The sequence below is a fragment of the Oryx dammah genome, unplaced genomic scaffold, assembly GCF_014754425.2.
Source record: "Oryx dammah isolate SB20612 unplaced genomic scaffold, SCBI_Odam_1.1 HiC_scaffold_11163, whole genome shotgun sequence".
Lineage (NCBI taxonomy): Eukaryota > Metazoa > Chordata > Mammalia > Artiodactyla > Bovidae > Oryx > Oryx dammah.
Window position 1 is genome coordinate 863718 of NW_024080556.1, and position 20036 is coordinate 883753.

The 20036-nt window shown below is 39.6% G+C and overlaps 1 protein-coding gene across 1 annotated transcript in view; it reads left to right on the top strand.

Annotated features, from left to right (window-relative positions):
• Positions 1 to 20036, top strand: part of LOC120860698 (zinc finger protein ZFPM2) — a 523309-nt gene that overhangs the window by 494889 nt on the left and 8384 nt on the right. The window contains exon 6 of the mRNA XM_040236456.1: positions 17530 to 17736. Within this exon, the coding sequence (XP_040092390.1) occupies positions 17530 to 17736 (207 nt within the window). The remainder of the gene's footprint in view (positions 1 to 17529; positions 17737 to 20036) is intronic.

The following is a 20036-nucleotide window of genomic DNA, read 5'->3' on the forward strand; positions in this document are numbered from 1 at the left end:
ACTCTATATAATATTTATTAATTTAAAAAGTTCTATGTCCAGAGAATCTCAGTATCTTGATAAACGTCTCAAAGGTAGGACAAGGAGGAAATATAGTACTTCTAGAAGGAATTCTACTTCACAGTGTCTTTGAAGATTTTTGCGTTATTTAAAATACATGTTGAATTTTTGTTCTAATACTTGATGTCTCTGAAATTCAAAGAAACATAGTAAACACGCACTTTTGCCAGCATTTCAGGTCCTCCATAACCCATGTAGAAAATTAGATTCACTGTTTGCCATAAACCTTGTCTTCTGACCATATAGCTCCTAACCCAGCTATATGAGCAGCCATTTCCATTGTTCCTATGAAAGCAATTATTAGTTCTGTTACATTTAACAGTAGATTGTAAAGAAAAATAATTACAGAAAATCTCTTAGAAAAATGAAATAAAAATATAAACATTATTTTAAATTATGTTATAATAAAAAAAACCTGCCACGAATTGTTATCCCCAGAATTTGAACCTTAATAACAGGAGTTGGTCATTGCACATAATAATAAATAGCTTATCAGTAGATTTATTGAATTCTTAATGAGAAATAACATGTTCTCTATAAAGGAATAATTTTTTGAAAAGGAACATCCTCTGGACAGCAAAAAGATGAAAAAGTGTAGTGTGTGTGTGTAATTTTAAAAAATAGCAACATGAGGACAGCTTGTGTGTGTGTCTTTATTTTTAATAAATGATATATTCTTAAGAGAAAATTAGAATAAACATACTTAAAAGTTAATAAACTTTGAGCAGGCATGGAATGATTTTGTCTGTTCAGAGAGAGGTTTCCAGAAAAACACAATGCAAAAGGAATTTAACCCCTTTTCCTAGTTTCTTCCTTCTGTGGATGCATCTGGTCAGCACCTGAGGGACAGGGTTTCTTCTAAAAACAAGGAGGGGCTTTGTTTTTGTTTTAAACTTTTATTTTGTATTGGAGAATAGCTGATTAACAATCAATGTTGTGATAGTTTCGGGTGAACAGCAATTAGGGAGTTGAGGATGGACATGTACACACTTCTGTATTTCAAATGGATAAGCTACTGTATAGCACTTGGAACTCTGCTCAATGTTATGTGGCAGCATGGATGGGAGGGGAGTTTGGGGGAGAATGGATACGTGAAGATGTATGGCTGAGAACAAGGAGTTTTTGACCATTCAGACCCACTGTATTGAAAACCATCTTCTGGGAGGAGACTTTGGGCAAAGCCTCCCTTTGCTCATGGAATCTTTTCAGCATCCCTGGGCTTTGTGCTCTAGTCTAAGGTGGACTGTGCCCTGATTTTGCAGGAGCTTGCCATGGTGCCATGAGGTGGCTATCAGACTGTCTGGCTGCCTGACCATCAAGATTTTAAACAACTAGCCCACAGGTGACATTACACCCCAAAGGCAATCTGTCAAGATTCCACCTGCTGTTGATAAACTGATTACAAAGCTGCTTAAGGACCGCGCTTGCGGTCCTAGAACAGGGAAGCCCTCCATCCGTGATATAGACAGAGGGTTGCAAACGCAGGGCCTCTGCCAGCCCCTGGTCTCTTCTGCCCCTTCGTCTACCTGGCCTTGCAGCCCCACAACACCCTTTCCGAGGAGTCTATACTTTTAAACTGACTCCCTAGAGAAGTTTAATGAGCCTCTTAGAATTTAAAAAAAAAAGGCAGTATAATGGAAATGGACAAGCTGAAAAAGGAATAGAGAGGTTCCTTCCCAGCCTGGTGCTGGGGGCTTTCATCAAGAAACCGCAATGGACATTGCACAGAGCTTTGGAAGGAGGAAAGAAAGAAATTAAAAACAGCTTCCCGTGATGAACTTGTATAATTTATTCCTCTGCAAAGCAGTAGGCACAATGTTTCATTTTCTTTCCCCTCCGCTCTTTTTTTTTTTTCTCCTCCACCTAATTTCTGAGCATTCCCAGGCAAGGCAAGAATGAAAATTAAGCCTCCCCAACACAGGAGTCGTAATGAAAGTGCAGTACGCGCTCAGATTATTCATAAACTCGCAAGTTGTGTATTTTGGTGGAGATTTACTTCCTTCTGCTCCTGATTGCTGATGAAGAATGGTGTTTTAATAGGCAGATGGTAAAGACAATTACAGTTAGGGGCTCAGCTGGGAGTTACATCAGTTTATTGCAAATTATTAGTTGATAAATGCTTTTGTTTACAAGCAGAGTCTTAAGCAGCTTTGTAATCAGTTTATCAACAGCAGGTGGAATCTTGACAGATTGCCTTTGGGGTGTAATGTCACCTGTGGGCTAGTTGTTTAAAATCTTGATGGTCAGGCAGCCAGACAGTCTGATAGCCACCTCATGGCACCATGGCAAGCTCCTGCAAAATCAGGGCACCGTCCACCTTAGACTAGAGCACAAAGCCCAGGGATGCTGAAAAGATTCCATGAGCAAATCTTTTCCTGCTGAAATCCCATAAAAACATCACACCTCCTTGCCTAAAACCTCAAATAGGGTACCTGAGTTTCATGACCTTCAACATGTGAGTTCAGAAGATGTTCTAGGCAGCACTGTGTACTGTGCTAAGTTGCTTCGGTCCTGTCTGACTCTTTGTGACCCTATGGACTGTAGCCTGCCAGGCTTCTCTGTCCATGGGATTCTCTGGACAAGAATCCTGGAGTGGACTGCCATGCCCTCCTCCAGGGGATCTTCCCGACCCAGGAATCGAACCCACGTCTCTTCTGTTTCCTGCATTGGCAGGTGGGTTCTTCACCACTAGCGCCACCTGGGAAGCCCCCAAGGCAATGCTGAGTGCCTTCTTACTAACTAAGCAAAACTTTCTGCACCTACACGCTTCAGCTGAAACCTGGAACTGATCACAGAAACACGGTTTACTTTTCTGAAAGGGACTTCCTGTGCTTCTTCAAAGGGAAAGGTAAGCAAGTATTTCAGTGGGCAACATTTTCTTACGGAAAAAAATAGAAGTTCTGTTGGGAGAGTACACACCATGAGCCAAAAGACCTGGTGGGGATCTATTACAAGTTTGGGCCAGGGAATGCACTCTGATAGGAGGGTAGTTTAGGAAACACACTTGTTTAACAGGCTGGCTTTGATTTCATTGACTATAAAATGGGATGATAATATTTCCTATTTGTCACACAGATAATCCCTCTCGATTAATGAGGGTGTTCATGTTTCTTAATTCTGAGTTCTGTCAAACCAATGTTATCTGTTGAATTTATGCTAAATAATACAGCATATAATATTTAAAATGACAATTCACAGATGACGTTCTTAAGCCCACTTCCAAAATACTTGCTGAAAGAGGGTGCTTTCAATGTAGCATTTTTGCATAATGCATTGTGGTTGTTATTAAGTCACTAGGTCATGGCTGACTCTTTTGTGACCCCAGGAACTATAGCCTGCCAGGCTCTTCTGTCCATGGGATTTCCCAGGCCAGGATATTGGAGTGTGTTGCCATTTCTTTCTTCAGGGGATCTTCCTGACTCAAGGATCGAACCTATATCTCCTGCATTGGCAGGCAGATTCTTTACCACTGAGCCGCCGGGGAAGCCTGCAGTAACACATTCCCAATACAGTATTTATCAGTTTGTTGGCATTTTGTAAGGACACGGTTTATAAAACTGAGATGTTCAAAGATATATCCTTGAAAAGAGTCACTTGATCTTAAGCCAATGAACAAACTCATGTCTATCTAATTTACTCTCACACTAACAAAGTAAATTTGGGGCTTCATTGAAACAAAACTACTCCAGTATTCTTGCCTGGAGAATCCCATGGACAGAGAAGCCTGGTGGGTTATAGTCCATGGGGTAGCAAAGAGTCAGACATGACTGAAGCAACTTGCACAGTACAAAATAGTCATTTTTGTTCGCACCGACTATTAATTTGTATGTTTTTATTTCCTGATTGACAAGCAAAACTTATCAAGCTAATTGGAAACTAGCTCCTGAAGTCAGAATCAGGTTTCATAGCTGGAATTAGATATTTCATATCCTCTAAAATATTGACATAATCCAGGGAAGTCTTTGGAAATATGACTCCAGCTGATAAATTTTAAATCATATATAACATATGTGTAAAAGCAAAAATCTTTCTTCTCAATCTCAGAAATACCGTTAAGTACGTCTATTCATTTATCTCCCTGCCTTCTTCTTTCTAATTGTATCTGAGATTCTCAATTAAGATCCTAAAATCACAGAAGAGAGTAAATCTTACTTAAACTGACCACATCACTCAGTAAAGTTTGTAATTTTAATGTTGGGTTGACATAAGCCTACTTAAAAATATTTGGGAGAAAAGCAGAGTGTGAAGTTTTATTCTCACGTCAACATTCAGCACACTATTCCGTTCCCAATTTGCCAGTTCTTAAGCAATTAAATGTTCTACTGACATCACAGGAAAGGCTGAAGAATGAAAAGCCCTGCTATCTTAAATTGTAAATTGTGTTTTAATATAAAGCGCATAAAAAGTTGGTTTCTTTGTTTTCTATAATCAAGTTAATGAAGGATGAATCGTGCGTTTGGCAAGTGATTCTGCCATGTGTCCATCCCTCTTGGTTGCAAAAGGCAAAGAAGAATTAAAAGCAAAATCCCTTCTCTTTGGCACCCCCCGAACCAAAGGCACACTCTAGAGTTGCTGGTCAAGTCTGATTTTTGCCTCCTTCTCTCAGGAACTGCTAGGATGTTCTATAAAAAGATGTCGGGAAAGCCAGCATGGGAAAGTTAAATGCCCCCAAACGCCCTGCATTGCCTATAAGTACAAATGAAAAATGTTAAAGATTATTTAAAAACAGGAAAGACCTTTTGCAAAATGCTTTTGATTTATTGCTGTGTATGGTTCAGATCTTTATCAATTATCCTCACTCTATTTTATTCAAAAACTATTGTAGACGATGACTTGGCATGTTGCTGCATACGGAAAAAAGGCATTAATCAACTCTAAATAAACAAGTGCAGAGATCTATCTAACAACTATGAAGTAGTTAATGCATTTTAAAGCAATTTTATTCTAGAAAGGAGGTCTAAAAGAGTGGTGCTTAATTATCTGGACTCCTCTGTGCTGGGCTCCCTTTTGATTGTATTAATGAAGCAGCTGGCCCATTGTTTCCCTTTAATTCCTCTATTGTTTTAAGAATATGTCACAGCTCTTTATTCTTTTATCAGGTGCTGTGCAGGAGGACCCACACAATACCTCATATTCCTACTGTATTTGCCAATGCACAAAGAAACCTCCACAGCGGTTTGCAAAGAAGGGGCACACATAATTTATAAGTTCTGTACCTTGCACTACTCCACTGTCAAGAATTTCAACAGTATTGGATTAGAATTCATTATAAAATTGGTATTAAACATCCTGGCTACATATAGATATATGTGCTGTGTGAATGTCCCTACCTTGAGATCTAGGTAACACCTGCGATGTTGAAATGGGACAATTATTTAGCTTTGGAGGAATTATTCTGCCCAATCCCTTCCTAGTTGTGACAAGACTAAATTTCATAAGTGGGCATCATGTTGGATTTTCAAATTATTTAGGTAAAAAAGAAGTTAATGGACAAACAAGTATCCTTGTTTCTTCTGCTTCTACAAACAATGTCTGTGTGTGTGTGTGTGTGTGTGTGTGTTCAACAGCCCATTTATTCCCCCAGAGAATGGATTTATGCTAGTATGCCTAAAGAGGATCATGGTTTACTCTATGCTGCTGCTGCTGCTAAGTCACTTCAGTCATGTCCGACTCTGTGCGACCCCCTAGACGGCAGCCCACCAGGCTCCTCCATCCATGGGAGGGATTCTCCAGGCAAAAACACTGGAGTGGGTTGCCATTTCCTTCTCCAATCATGAAAGTGAAAAGTCAAAGTGAAGATGCTCAGTCGTGTCTGACTCTTCGAGACCCCATGGACTGCAGCCTACCAGGCTCCTCCGTCCATGGGATTTTCCAGGCAAGAGTACTGGAGTGGGGTGCCATTGCCTTCTCCAGGTTTACTCTATAGAGCAATATATAATCTTTCTTAATTGAACTCTGATCACTTGACCACCTTCTTCTTGTATTTCACACACATGAAGGAAACAGACTTTTAGGTTAATGTGGAAATATCACTGTACATCTTAAGGAATCAAATGCTGTAGGAATTTAGTATATATTTTACACCAAAGCTATTTTAAAATGCTGGTTCATTTATGTGTAATTACCTTTTCTCTAAATTTCCATGAAAATCACACACACACACACACACAAAATCACCCACAGTAAAAAATTTCAAAGGTCTGATTCACATAGACTTTCTCTTTTTACATACATGAGTTTTTCTTTGTTTTTTCCCCTGTCAGATGTCTGTATTTTTGGAGACTGTTTCATTGATTTTTCCCCTTAGTGTTCCCAGTCCAATAAAGAGAAGTAAGCTTTAATGACTTAATGCTGTGTAGTAAAAGTTACCAACTTCAACTTTTAAAATATCCTTAGAAAATCCATTAGAATAAATTAGTATTGAAAACCACTGATTTCCTTGTGTATTGTTAGGTGAGTGTGTGTGGGTTTGGGGTTTTTTTAAGCTCAAAATAAAGTTCTAAACTGGCATCTCTATCTAATTGCTTGAGGCTCCTTATCCTTATACATACTGAGGCAGACTAATATTAATACAGAATCTAAATGTGATTTAATTGGTTCAATTTGCTGTATATTTTCATGCTAAGCTTAGGTCCATATCTTGATGAGCCCAGATGTAGTTGTGCTCAGGTTTACAGCTTCACATTGCTTGCATTTCCTTATTTTTACAAAGCAAGTGTCTATCAATCACACAGATAAATTAGAAAGATACATGTATAGACATAACACATGGAAAAGATTTTTCAGCATGCTATGTAATTATTAACCTGAGTTTTACCATTGTAAGGAAGCATGAATTGCAGAGAGCATGGACGAAGTTAAATGCTTTTATACTGGATACATTTTGCTTATACAGAACTCTATAGGTATGGTTGAACAATATAATTGAAGCTTTGTCAGCTCTGTAACCTAGCAACAGATAATAGTGTTAGGTTACTGAATTGCTCCTGGTTGACAAGTAGGGAGTATTTTTGTGTTTATCATGTTTGCTAATGATGGGATCCTTTCCAAAAGGCTTGTCTTAATCTTAATTAGAGTTTATCAGCAGAGGTCTGCCTGACATTGTGCAGACACTGATTTCATAAATAATAAAAAGTGCAAGTGAAAAATTTGGCAGGATGGCGAGATATTTAAGGCCACCGCTTCTAGGAAGAGGAGCGTGAATTTCCAAAATATAATCGAGTTTGAACTGTGACTTTATTCTTTATTATCAAAACTTGTAGTACACTTTACTGCAGCTTTGACAGCAATTATGAGAAGAATTTATAAGCTTCCTGTTAGGAACCGTATCTGTTTGTACAAGAACTTTGATCATAAACATTACTTAGAACAGTGAGTACATGGTTTTTCAAGAACATCAAGGTCTGGGTAGTTATTACTTTCTGTGGAACCTCGAATGTATTTGCCCTTTATTTGTGAAGGGAGTGGTGTGTGGGTGTGGAGACTGGGGAGAGTGACTGCGTTTGCAGCACTAGAGGCAAGCAGAGATCCTAAAATAATCTTTCCATTTGGTAGAATCAAGGAAGGTATCAGCTGCTTTAGTGCCTGATGTCATTTGATAAAGACTTCATGCCCAGGCAGTAGGAATCTGATTTTTTGTTGTTGTTGTTCTGGTTTGCATGATATGATCTTTCAGTTTTTTTTTTTTCCTTTGCAATGTTATTAATCATTTCTAATAATAAGTTACACAGCTTCCAAATAATAGAGTTAAACATTGTAAAGCTGAATACAATTCACAAATTAACTAAATTCCTAACTGGTTTATGCAGTTGAAGGGTGATACAAAGTCATTACCTTCTTTATCCACTTTTCTATACCTTTTCACTCATCATGCCCATATTTTTCAAATATTATTCAAAGCTATTTTCAGTTGTCATTTTCTGAGTTTCAGAGTAGACATCTCTCTATTGAACTGTTTGAACAAGTCTATGAAATATTTGATTATCAAGAGAGACTTTTTTGTTCCTAGAGTTCCACTCTTTCTACTCTGTACAAACTGTGAATAGTTTACCCTTATGCCAGTGATCCTTAACTCTAGAAACATAGGAAGCCTTTCAGGGAGCTTCTGAAAAATAATGAAGCCGGACCTCACTCCTAGTGATTCTGATTTGATTGATCTGGGGCAGAACCCAGGAACCAGTGTTGATGAAGAGTTCCCAGGTAAATGTACTGTGCAGTCATGGTTATAAAGAATTTTGATGTCTTTTAGTATCCAACTCAACTTGGGCAAATGCTATATCCATATTTAATAGGTGTGAAATATTTACACTAGCACTCAGCAAATAGTTAGTACTAAGTGTAAGCTCTTTGTTATGATAGAAGATAACCTGGCATTACTTCCACATCACAAAGATGAACATTATTCTCCATATTGTGGTTATACATTTTAAAGCTATGTCTTGCTGCTGCTGCTGCTGCTAAGTCACTTCAGTCGTATCTGACTCCGTGCAGCCTACCAGGCTCCCCCATCCCTGGGATTCTCCAGGCAAGAACACTGGAGGGGGTTGCCATTTCCTTCTCCAGTGGATGAAAGTGAAAAGTGAAAGTGAAGTCACTCAGTCGTGTCCGACTCTTAGCGACCCCATGGACTGCAGCCCACCAGGCTCCTCCATCCATGGGATTTTCCAGGCAAGAGTATTGGAGTGGGGTGTCATTGCCTTCACCGTGTAAATCTTGATGTGCATGCTAAGTCACTTCAGTCGTGTCCGACTCTGCGACCCCATGGACTATAGCCCACTGGGCTCCTCTGTCCATGGGGTTCTCCAGGCAAGAATACTGGAGTGGTTTGCTGTGCCCTCCTCCAAGGGATCTTTCCGATCCAGGGATTGAACCTATGTCTCATGTCTGCCACATCATCAGGCGAGTTTTTTTACCACTCGCACCACCTGGTAAGAGCATGAGCTATCTTAGTTCTGATTCAGAGATATCAGTGATTCTGAATAGTCAAGGTAAGGTACAAGTGAACATCAGATAGCACTGTGACTTGTGACACCTAGCATTTCATCCAGAATCTAGAGCCCAACTGCCTTGTTCAAAATCCCATCTCCCATATCTCCTTTTCTTCCACATCCCCTCTAGCTGTGTGCTCTTCAACAGCTTATGTAAAATTCTAGCTTCATGATCCCACAGTAAAATGGGAATAAACAAAAGTCACCTAACTGCTTTCTCGGGAGAAATTAAGATGATGGATGCAAAGCACAGTGTCAGTGCAGAACACATAGAAACCACTTAATATATATGTGATTATTCCTATTATTAGCACTTTGGTCACAGAAGCATAACAAGTTGCTCACAACTTGATGATAATAATTTAGGGGTACCTAGCTAAAGACTGTCATGGTATAGATATGGCTAAAGGGCTTCTACCAGACCACACAATAACTAATAAAGTCAGGACTAGAACTAAATTTTCTCACCCACAAGTCAAGCACTCTTTCTAGTTCATTTTTCTACTGAGGACAAATAAATTTTCAGTGATTTTGGGTGCAAGCAATACCTCATTATTAGCATATAACCCCTTAGACCAGGATCATTTATTCTTGAATTACTGTGAAAAGAAAGTTGTAAAAATTTTATCAAGTAAACATATATGATATTTCCATACCTGCACCCAACTTACATGCATGCTGAGTTGCTCAATCGTGTCCAACTCTTTGTAACCCCATGGATAGTAGCCCGCCAGGCTCCTCTGTCCATGGGATTATCCCAGTAAAAATGCTGGAACGGGTTGCCATTTCCTCCTCCAGGAGATCTTCCTGACCCAGGGATCCAACCTGCCTCTCCTGTGGCTCCTGAGTTGGCAGGCAGAATCTTTACCACTGAGCCACCTGGGAAGCCCAACACTTTTACATAATTTTATTGGTGTTTATATCAATATACCATTCATGTAGATTAGTATGTAGAAAACCCTCTTGGTTTAAATCTGGAGACATTAAACATACCACCGTATTTGAAAGCTACAGAAAACATCTGTTTAGATTCCTTAAATTTCACATCCATAGAAAGTTGAGAGGAACACTAAACACAGACAGAAATCCAAATCAACAAAGTCACCAGGAGCTGAGACACTCAGAAGTTTCAGATCTAACAAGCATCTAAAGTTCATTCAAATGAAAATAGTTAATGTGGTCAAAGAAAGTAAGCTGCGTGTCAGTAGAAACTTCATTCTGCTAGTCTTAGCTGTCAGTTGCTGCCGCTCAGTTGTGTCCAACTCTTTGTGACCCTATGGACCATAACCCTCCAGGCCCCTCTGTCCATTTGATTCTCCAGACAAGAATACTGGAGTGGGTAGCCTTGCCCTCTTCCAGGGGATCTTCCTGACCCAGAGATCGAACCCAGGCCTCTCGTGTCTCCTGCGTTGTCAAGCGGATCCTTTACCACTGTGCCACCAGTAGTTAAAGTAGCTTCATTAGGAAAACTGAGGGAAGAAGGCCTCACTCTTGTTTGGCCTTTGCTGTTGTTGTTGTTCAGTTGCTAAGTCGTGTCTGACTCTATGCGACCCCATGGACTATGGCCATGTCAGGCTCCTTTGTCCTTCAGTATCTCCCAGAGTTTGCTCAAATTCATGTCCATTGAATTTGTGATGCTATTTAACCATCTCCTCCTCTGCTGCCCCCTTCTCCTTTTGCCTTCAATCTTTCCCAGCATCAGGATCTCTTCCAGTGAGTCGGCTCTTCACATCAGGTGGCCAAAGTATTGGAGCTTCAGCTGCAGATGTTGGTTTGATCTCCTTGCTGTCCAAGGGACTCTTTGCCTATTAAACAATAGTTTCTCACTCCTGCTGCCTTAGCCCCTGGCAACCACCATCCTACTTTGTGTCTCTGTCTTTGCATACCCTGAGTACCTCGTATCAGTGGAATCCTACAGTATTTGTCCTTTTGGGGTTGTCTTCTTTTATTTATAACAAGTTCCTCAAGGCTCATCTATGTTTTAGCATTGTCAGCTTTTTAAAGGCTGAATAATATTCCACTGCATGTATACACTACATTTTGCTTATCCGTTCTTCTGTCAGTGAACAGTGGGTTGCTTCCATGTTTTAGGTATTTTTAATAATGCTGCTTTGAACATGGGTGTGCAAATATCTCTTTGAGACCCGGTGTTCAATTCTTTTGAGTATTTACCCAGAAGTATAAGTGCTGGATCATAGGTAATTTTATTTTCGATTTTTTGAGGAACTGTCATACTCTTTTCCAGGGTGGTTCTCCCATTTTAAACCCCCACCACTAGTGCACAAGGGTTCTAATTTCTCTACATCCTTGCCAGTGCTTGTTTTCTGGGGTTTTGTTTGTTTGTTTGGGGGTTTTGGTTTGTTTTCTTTGTGTGTTCTTGTTTATGTTTTGGTAGCGGTGGTCTCATTTTAAAACCAAATAATACTCTGTGATTTGTTTCCATTGAACATGAGGGCAATCAGTAAAGACATCAAAAAACCTAAATATCAACATGATTTATCATTTTTATGCACTTAGATTGTTTCCTAATCAAGATGAATACTACTGCCCTCCATTGAATTCTAAATGAGAGTTGGCTGTATTTACCTAGCTCTAAAAACAGTAGGGTAGGAAACTGGTTCTCCTGTCTCCTTGGCCCCATGTAGATTGCTAGAAACTATGTTAGTTTCTAACTGCTCAAGATATGGTATGTGATCCATAAATGATGCAGCCTTAATCTTTTTTTCTGAAATGAGTTAGTTTTCTCCCATGAAGCACAGACACATGTACTCACTGAATTCATAGGTTTGTGTTTTCTTTCCTGTGAGATTTCTTTTCTTGGACTTAGCAGGGCAGTGAGAAATGAGAAAAACAGACCCACCCAAACCAAACCAAAAGGAATAATGGTTAACAATTATACAGCACTTACTGAAAAGCTATGACCAACCTAAACAGCATATTAAAAAGCAGAGACATTACTTTGCCAACAAAAGTCCTTTTAGTCAGAGCTATGGTTTTTCCAGTAGTCATGTATGGATGTGAGAGTTGGACTATAAAGAAAGCTGAGCACCAAAGAACAGATGCTTTTGAACTGTGGTGTTGGAGAAGACTCTTGAGAGTCCTTTGGACTGCAAGGATATCCAGCCAATCCATCCTAAAGGAAATCAGTCCTGAATATTCATCAGAAGGACTGATGCTGAAACTGAAACTCCAATACTTTGGCCACCTGATGTGAAGAACTGACTCTTTGGAAAAGACCCTGATACTGGGAAAGATTGAAGGTGGGAGGAGAAGGGGATGACAGAGGATGAGATGGTTGGATGGCATAACCGACCCAATGGACATGAGTTTGAGTAAGCTCTGGGAGTTGGTGTTGGACAGGGAAGCCTGGCTGCAGTCCATGGGATCACAAAGAATCAGATACGACTGAGCGACTTAACTGAACTGAACTGATGGCAGGTGCTGTTCTTAAGCTTCCACCTGTACTACCTTATTTAATCCTCATGATAATACCTTGAGTTCAGTATTATTATCATCATTTCCATTTTTAATTTTGAGGAAACTGATAGAATGCTTAGGTGACAAGTTCAAAGTCACAGAGTTAGCAAGTGGCAGAGCCAAGACTTGCACACCAGGAGTCTGGTTCCAGTGTTCATACTTCCTCAGATGGGATTATATCTTCACTAGCAGTCACACTTAGAATATTTTATTTGAATCAATAAAACTATGTTACAGTACTTGGGATATCTCTCCATATAAGTGGCTTCCTCAAGTTGTATGCTCTAAACTCATCATCTAAAAAATTTGTCCAAGCTCTTTCCAAGAACCAACCCTTGGCTTTTGTGATACTATTTTTTTGGTTCCCTCTCACCTTTCCAAATATATGTTTTCTATGTCTTTAAATAATTGCCTGTCTTCTACCCACATCTTAAATGTTTAGATTCTCCAAGTTTCAATCTTCATTCTTTTTCTTTTCATGTATATTACCCCACCAATTCAAAGAACACCCATAGTTATTTAGAATGTGTTGATGACTTCCAAATTATTTTTTTTTCTCTAGCATTATTCTTCCCCTAGGTCCAGTTGCCTCCTGGATACATCCGCCAAAAAGCCACTCAGGTACCTCAAACTCTACCATTTCAAAGCCGAATTTCATCTCCATCAATACACATCCACACATACATACAACACACACGCACACACGTGCACACTTGGGCTATGGAGGTGGACGGACAGAAATCTAAATCACGGTTCTGCAAAGCGAGATAGCTTTGAGAAAGTGAGTTAACCTCTCCAAGCTTCAATTTTTTCAGCTCTTAAATGAGGATACTGTCATTCACCTCAGAATACTCAATAGGATTAAAATAGAAGAGAAATACATCAACTACCTAGTCTATCAGGCCCAAAGAAACGATTCCTAATTCATACCAATGGTATGTTATTGTCTACATAATACTACTTGTTAATATACCAGTTTTACTATGTTGCTAATGGGATTACCATCATCTGGTTTCCCAAACCAGAAACCTCTGTGTCATGTTCAACAGTTTCCTTTTTCTTGTCCATCTCACGAAATCACCCCAGTCCTCTCTCAGCCATGTCTCTGGAAACTGGCCGTCTTCTACCTCACAATTTACACTTCTTACAATTGAACTAAGTAAAACAGCCTCCTAACAGCCTTGAGGTAACATTTGCTACCCCTTCAGTTTCTTCTCCTCGTGACCCTCAGATCTATATTCTGAGGGGGAAAAGCTCAGGTCAAAAATTTGTTCATTCATTCACTGAAAAAAAAAAAAAGTGCACACCATCTCCCCACCATGAGCCAGACACAACTGTTTTTATGTTACATCACAACTGTCTCACCCTCTTCTAAATTTTTTTGTGGGCGGAAGCCCTGATTTGTCATGTTTCCAATTCTGACAGCAAATGCTACAGCTCTCACAGCGGCTAGTATCAAGTTACCAACTTGACATCAACAGCACACAAAACAGAACATCCCACCCTGTGATCCGGAACAGGCTGGTTCCGGCACGACACTTCCCATAATCCACCTGTTTCCTCCCTCAGGCTCCAACCTGCAGGTTTGCCAGCCCCTGAGCACTTTTCACTTTCATGCATTGGAGAAGGAAATGGCAACCCACTCCAGTGTTCTTGCCTGGCGAATCCCAGGGACGGGGGAGCCTGGCGTGCTGCCGTCCATGGGGTCGCACAGAGTCGGACACGACTGGCGACTTAGCAGCAGCAGCAGAGGCTCTTCTGTGACCCTGCCCTCACACCCATGTACCTTTCTCTGCCAGAAATGATGCCAGGTCCCCCCAACACACTTCAGCTAGCTTACCTCTATTCTTCCTGAGTTAATTAAAAAAAAGAAAAGAAAAAAGTCATCTTGGGTGCCTTGCCTGACTCCCCCAAGAAGTCTCAGCTATTCACCTCTCTCACATTTTCTTTAGCACCAGGGCATGACACCAGCATGTACTATTATGATTCGTTTATATGTGTACATTCAGTTTGTATGTAAGTTGTGTGTGAAGCCAAAGCACCCAGCCTGGCACACAGTGGGGAGTTCAGTGAATACTGAACTGAATGATTCATTTGAAAGACTAAATCCTAAAATAGCTGACTTTCTCATCAAACCTGCAAAGTACATTCTCAGTCCAATTTAGCCTTTTAAAATGACATGCTCTGATGAAACCATAATATAAAATGGCAAAGACAATAAAATATGAAACATTACTGAACATGTCCAAAAACATATATATTACCGCTGCCAGGCTGCCTAATAATGTAGAAAAATGATTTTTTGTTTATTTTTTGGAGAAGTTTTTCTACGTTTCTTTCTTTTTTTTTTTAATTGGAAGATAATTGCTTTACAATGTTGTGTTGATTTCTGCTGTCCAACAATGTGAATCAGCTATAGGTATACATATATCTCCTCCCTCTTGCACTTAATAATTTGTGAATTTTATTTTATTGACTGGATCTTTTGAGTTCAAAGTTTGAGCCAACGTATTCAGAGTCATCTCGCTATGGAGCTCACTGCTGTGATAAAGATAAGCTGAGTGCTACCTTCTCTAAACTATTGATTTCTCCTGGGTACCTGAATTCACAACTTTTCCTTTGTAAAATATAGCCATAGCTAGATTTACCAACAATATAAATTTATCAAAAATGGGAAACTATTACCGGTAATATAAGTTACGCAGTTCAACGCTGAAATCCCGTGACTCCAAAAGACCAGGCTAAGAGGCTCAACTGCAGTGCCTGCCTCTGCCCTCCCCACCTCTCTATTACACGGACTCACTTAATAAGCGGTTTCCCAGAGGAAAGATAAGGTGCAGATGATTATCTTGTCTAGAGCCATGAGTAGTTTGGATCTGTATGCACATCAGAGAAGGCAGAACAACCAAATGCAGAAGCCTCCCAGGTGAAAAAGGTGTCACCGGCAGAAACAGCACCAACTTAGCATTTTCCACGAATTCCATCATCGGATTCCATGAAGATGCCATTCAGCTTCTACATTTGTAAATCAGTCAATCAATACCAAAGTGAATCTGTTTTACAACTTTGGCAAATTTGTATTCTTTCAGATATGTTAGAGCCAGAGTGGAAAAAAAAAAAGTGGTTGTTTTCTAGTCCTTTAGTAAATGTGTTTTCCTTGGAAATGTTCACATAAATGTGAGGTCGGTAATTTTAGCTTTATTTTTTCACAAATATACTGTCACAAATGGTGTCTTCTTTGCTTGCCTTTAACATTTAATCGGCTGCTTTAATTAACTGTCCCAGGTCTCTCTAAAATGATGTCCTGAATCTTCTAGTCAACTGTGCCGTATCATATGCTGTTGTTATCTTTTCCACCCAATTTTTACCACAAGTTGTTTAAAAACTATGATCTCTTTGAGGGTGGAAAAAATGAAGTGCAGTTGAAAAGGCAGTTACTCTGAAAGATAAACAGAGCAATATTACTTATCAGAATGGATACAATTTTTGCTTGCTTAATGAGTACAATATATAGCCTTGCAATATATACACAATGAGAAAAAAAGCTTTATAACATATCAACTATGCCATATTATTTCAGGCATAACTGTATAGGATACGTATCTAGGCCTGAGAGTGTAGATAACGAAATATAAGTGCTTTGCCTGTCTAAACATGTTAAATAAATGAGCATTTGCTATCGCATTCCAATACATTAGAAGATGTACTTGCATAGTTAATTTTCTTTTTAATGCACCACACGTGATCATTTGAAGCGCCGAGCCAGAGTCTATCTTAGTGTTTGAAGAAAGGGTTCTTTTCATTTAAACAAATCTTTATTTAAATAAGCCTTTTTGAAAAGGATCTTTGGTGTATCTTCTTTTCAGGAAGTTCAGTCAGGGTAAAGGGAGATAAAGAAGCTGTATTATAAGAAATATTATAAAAATAAAGATCACTTAGCATCCGCCCCTCCGGAAAAAAAAAAATGGAAGCAGACTTATGCAGAGAACAAAACTAACTGGAATTTCATTTAAACTTTCTAAATTTTAGGAACTTTGTTTACTTGCTTTGTAGTTTTAGGTATCATATATATATATAAATACACACACACACACACACACATATATATATATCCAGTATCAGTATCTGATATATCAGTGTCTGGGAAAGAGAGAAAAAGAGGAGTAAGGTACAGGAAAAGTAACTTCAAAGGCTCACTTGGAATACATTTTGTGGTTGGGTCCCTACCATGCTTGTTCTTAGGCAGTATATACCATGTAATAGCACGGTTCATGATTAAGTCAAGCACCAGAAGGCAAAAAGTTGTCAACGTTTTGACAAAACTCTGTACAGATTATGTCTATACTTGGTCCTTAGTATTCTCTACAGGGAATGGATGTTGATCACTGAACAGTACATTTAATGCCAGAAATATAATTTTCCACACAGGAGGTATGAAAATTCATAAAAGGAAACCTCACTAAAATGGAGTAGGGAAGTCAGATGCAGGAGCTGGCAAGTACCACTTAACTTCAATACAGAGCCCAACAGGAAGAGATGGACTTTGTATCTCCATCAGGAAGTGACACTAATGCCGCTCAGCTAGAGGAAGAAAGCGTTTCTCATCACCTGACAACAGCTCAGCCAATGAAAAGCCACTATATTTCAAACTTCCGGTTTCCAATGGACTTTTGGTTTATCAAAGCTCTCCAACTTCCCCTTCTCTATAAAAAGTTTCCTCTCTTTTGTTTTACCAGACTTTCATGTGGTTTGCCATAGTTGCCTGTCCTGAATTGCAGTTCTTTGCTGTTATAAACCCATGTCGCTGGTAAAATAACTGGCTGTTTTATTGTTTTAAGTGAACAAAGGGAAGAGGAGGGCAGCTGTTGTCTTGATCCAACACTCCACCCAGTAGAAACTGATGTGAAAAACATGAGAAGGTGTGATTGACATCAATCCAATGGACAGCAGGCTGGAGCATTCTATGTCAATTCTATCTTTCTCTTCCTTTTTTTTTTCTTAATAGGGGGTCAGCTTTGGTGCACGACTACGAAGGCCATCTCTGAGGGTGAAGAGCTAATTGCCTTTGTGGTGGATTTTGACTCAAGGCTACAAGCTGCCAGTCAGATGACTCTTACAGAAGGGATGTACCCGGCGCGCCTGCTGGACTCAATTCAGCTGCTTCCTCAGCAAGCTGCCATGGCTTCTATTTTGCCCACAGCTATTGTCAATAGTAAGTGTTGAGTGCAATAGCCCAGTACAATAGCTTTGTAGTGGTGATGGGTATTTATGGGACAGAAAAAAGTAGTGTCTACTGACAGGCAACCAGGGACAGAGTTTTCCTCCAGTGCTGTGATTTTATTTGATCTTCTCTCCAACTTTAACTCTGTGTGTGTGTGTGTGTGTGTGTGTGTGTGTGTGTGTGTGATCACTTCTCATGGGAATATAAAAAGAACTTAAATTCATTCATTTCATGTTGGATTCCTGAATGTCACAAACGAAAATCTGATATTCTATACTAAGCAATGTTCAAGGCTATTTAGCTATAAGAAGCCCAACATCTTTCACTGATGCTTCTATGGTAGAATAATTTTGATATTAAGAGCCAGAGAGTTAAAACATAAGAAAAAGGAAACAAAATCAAATTTGATTAGATATACTGCTGCTGCTGCTGCTGCTGCGTCGCTTCAATCGTGTCCAACTCTGTGCGACCCCGTAGACGGCAGGCTCCCCTGTCCCTGGGATTCTCCAGGCAAGAATACTGGAGTGGGTTGCCATTTCCTTCTCCAATGCATGAAAGTGAAACGCATAAGTCCTCAGGCTCCTCTGTCCATGGGATTTTCCAGGCAAGAGTACTGGGGTGGGTTGCCATTGCCGTCTCTGGATTAGATATACTAATGAAAGGGAAATGTAGGCTAGATAAATCAAGACACCATCTAATATAAAAAATTAAAAAGAGAAAGAAAAATACTTCTTAGAGTACTTTATATGCAAAATTTTAAAATATGCCCTGGAAAATCTGTCTTTGTGATTATCTTTTGTTAGAAGGACTTTTGAACTTAGTTTGTATTTCTTGAACACATAGTGACACCTGATATGACATAAAATCAATGATTCAGGAGTCCCAAGATCTGAGATCTAGAGTCCACTCTGCTTTTATCTGTCTCTGAGAGAAAACATGAGTACCAGTTTTATCTTAAGAGGAGAACAGAAGCTGAAGCCAGGAGGCAAGTGAAATATTGCCTTGAGTCAAAAATGTCACTGAAAATGCCTGAGACTTTGAATAATGCAGAAAATTCTAGAGACTACAGACACGTCTCAGTATTTTATATATATATATTCAACAGTAATTATGTTCTTGCTGTAACTGCATCGTCCAGAATAAAGAACTTCTCATGTGTATCTGGAATTATTCTGCATGCAACCACTGGATTCAGTGTACCCAACCCAAGTTAGTATTTTTTAGATTTCCTTAGTGTAAATGTAGTTATCTTCTTTATTGGACCTTTACTTTGGATAGTGAGTAACCTTGAATTTGAGACCAAATGATTTTGTTACCAGGTATCCTGTACATACATACTAAGTCATTTCAGTCGTGTCTGACCCTTTGCAAACCTATGAACTGGACCCCACCAGGCTCCTCTGTCCATGGGGATTCTTAGGCAAGAATACTGGAGTGGGTTGCCATGCCTTCCTCCAGGGGATCTTCCTGATTCAGGGATCGAACCTGTGTCTCCTGTGGCTTGGGCAGTGCAAATGGATTCTTTACCGCTGAGTCACCGGGGAAGCCCACCAGGTATCCTAGGGGCACCTTATATTATTGTGACGCTTCAGTGTATGAATGTTCATTCTAATTATATTTGAGATTATGCTTTTTTTGCTTTCTGTAGCAAGATAACTGTTAATCTCAAATAAATCAACATGGATGCATACAGGCTTTTGTTCTCATTTTTTAATTAGCTAATCAGTTAAAGTCATCCTGCATAAATAGCCACTTTATTAAATATTGTGGCCCTCTGAAGTGTAAATGTAACTAACTTGGGTGGGAAGGGTTAAATAATAAACAGTAGCCAGGTGTAATTTTGTATTTAGATTGTAGTTGGAAATTCTGTATTGTTACCTACCTATTCCTTACTTCTCGTTCACTAGAATTTGGTCCTTAATTTTCTCCTTATCTCCTTCAACAGGATCTCTTGAGCTGTCTCCTTCACTATCATGGTTTTCCACCACCCACTATACATTGACAGTGTATAAATCACAAATCCAGCTGTGTCTGGCAAGTTTCAGACCTCTGTTGCCTTCTTTGCAATGTTCATCTCTCTTTCTCACAGAAATATCCACTTGCACGCGTCTAATGTGACCATGTACCCCAGTGTGGCTGGATTTGTCCCAGTTTACAAGGTTATCTGCCCTCCCCTCTGATCCATGCCCCCTTTCACTATAAAGGTGCCAAGTTTGCACAATACAGTATCAGATTTGGTCACTATACATGCGCTAGCCTGAATCCATCACCCAGCTGTCTTCTATTCCCTG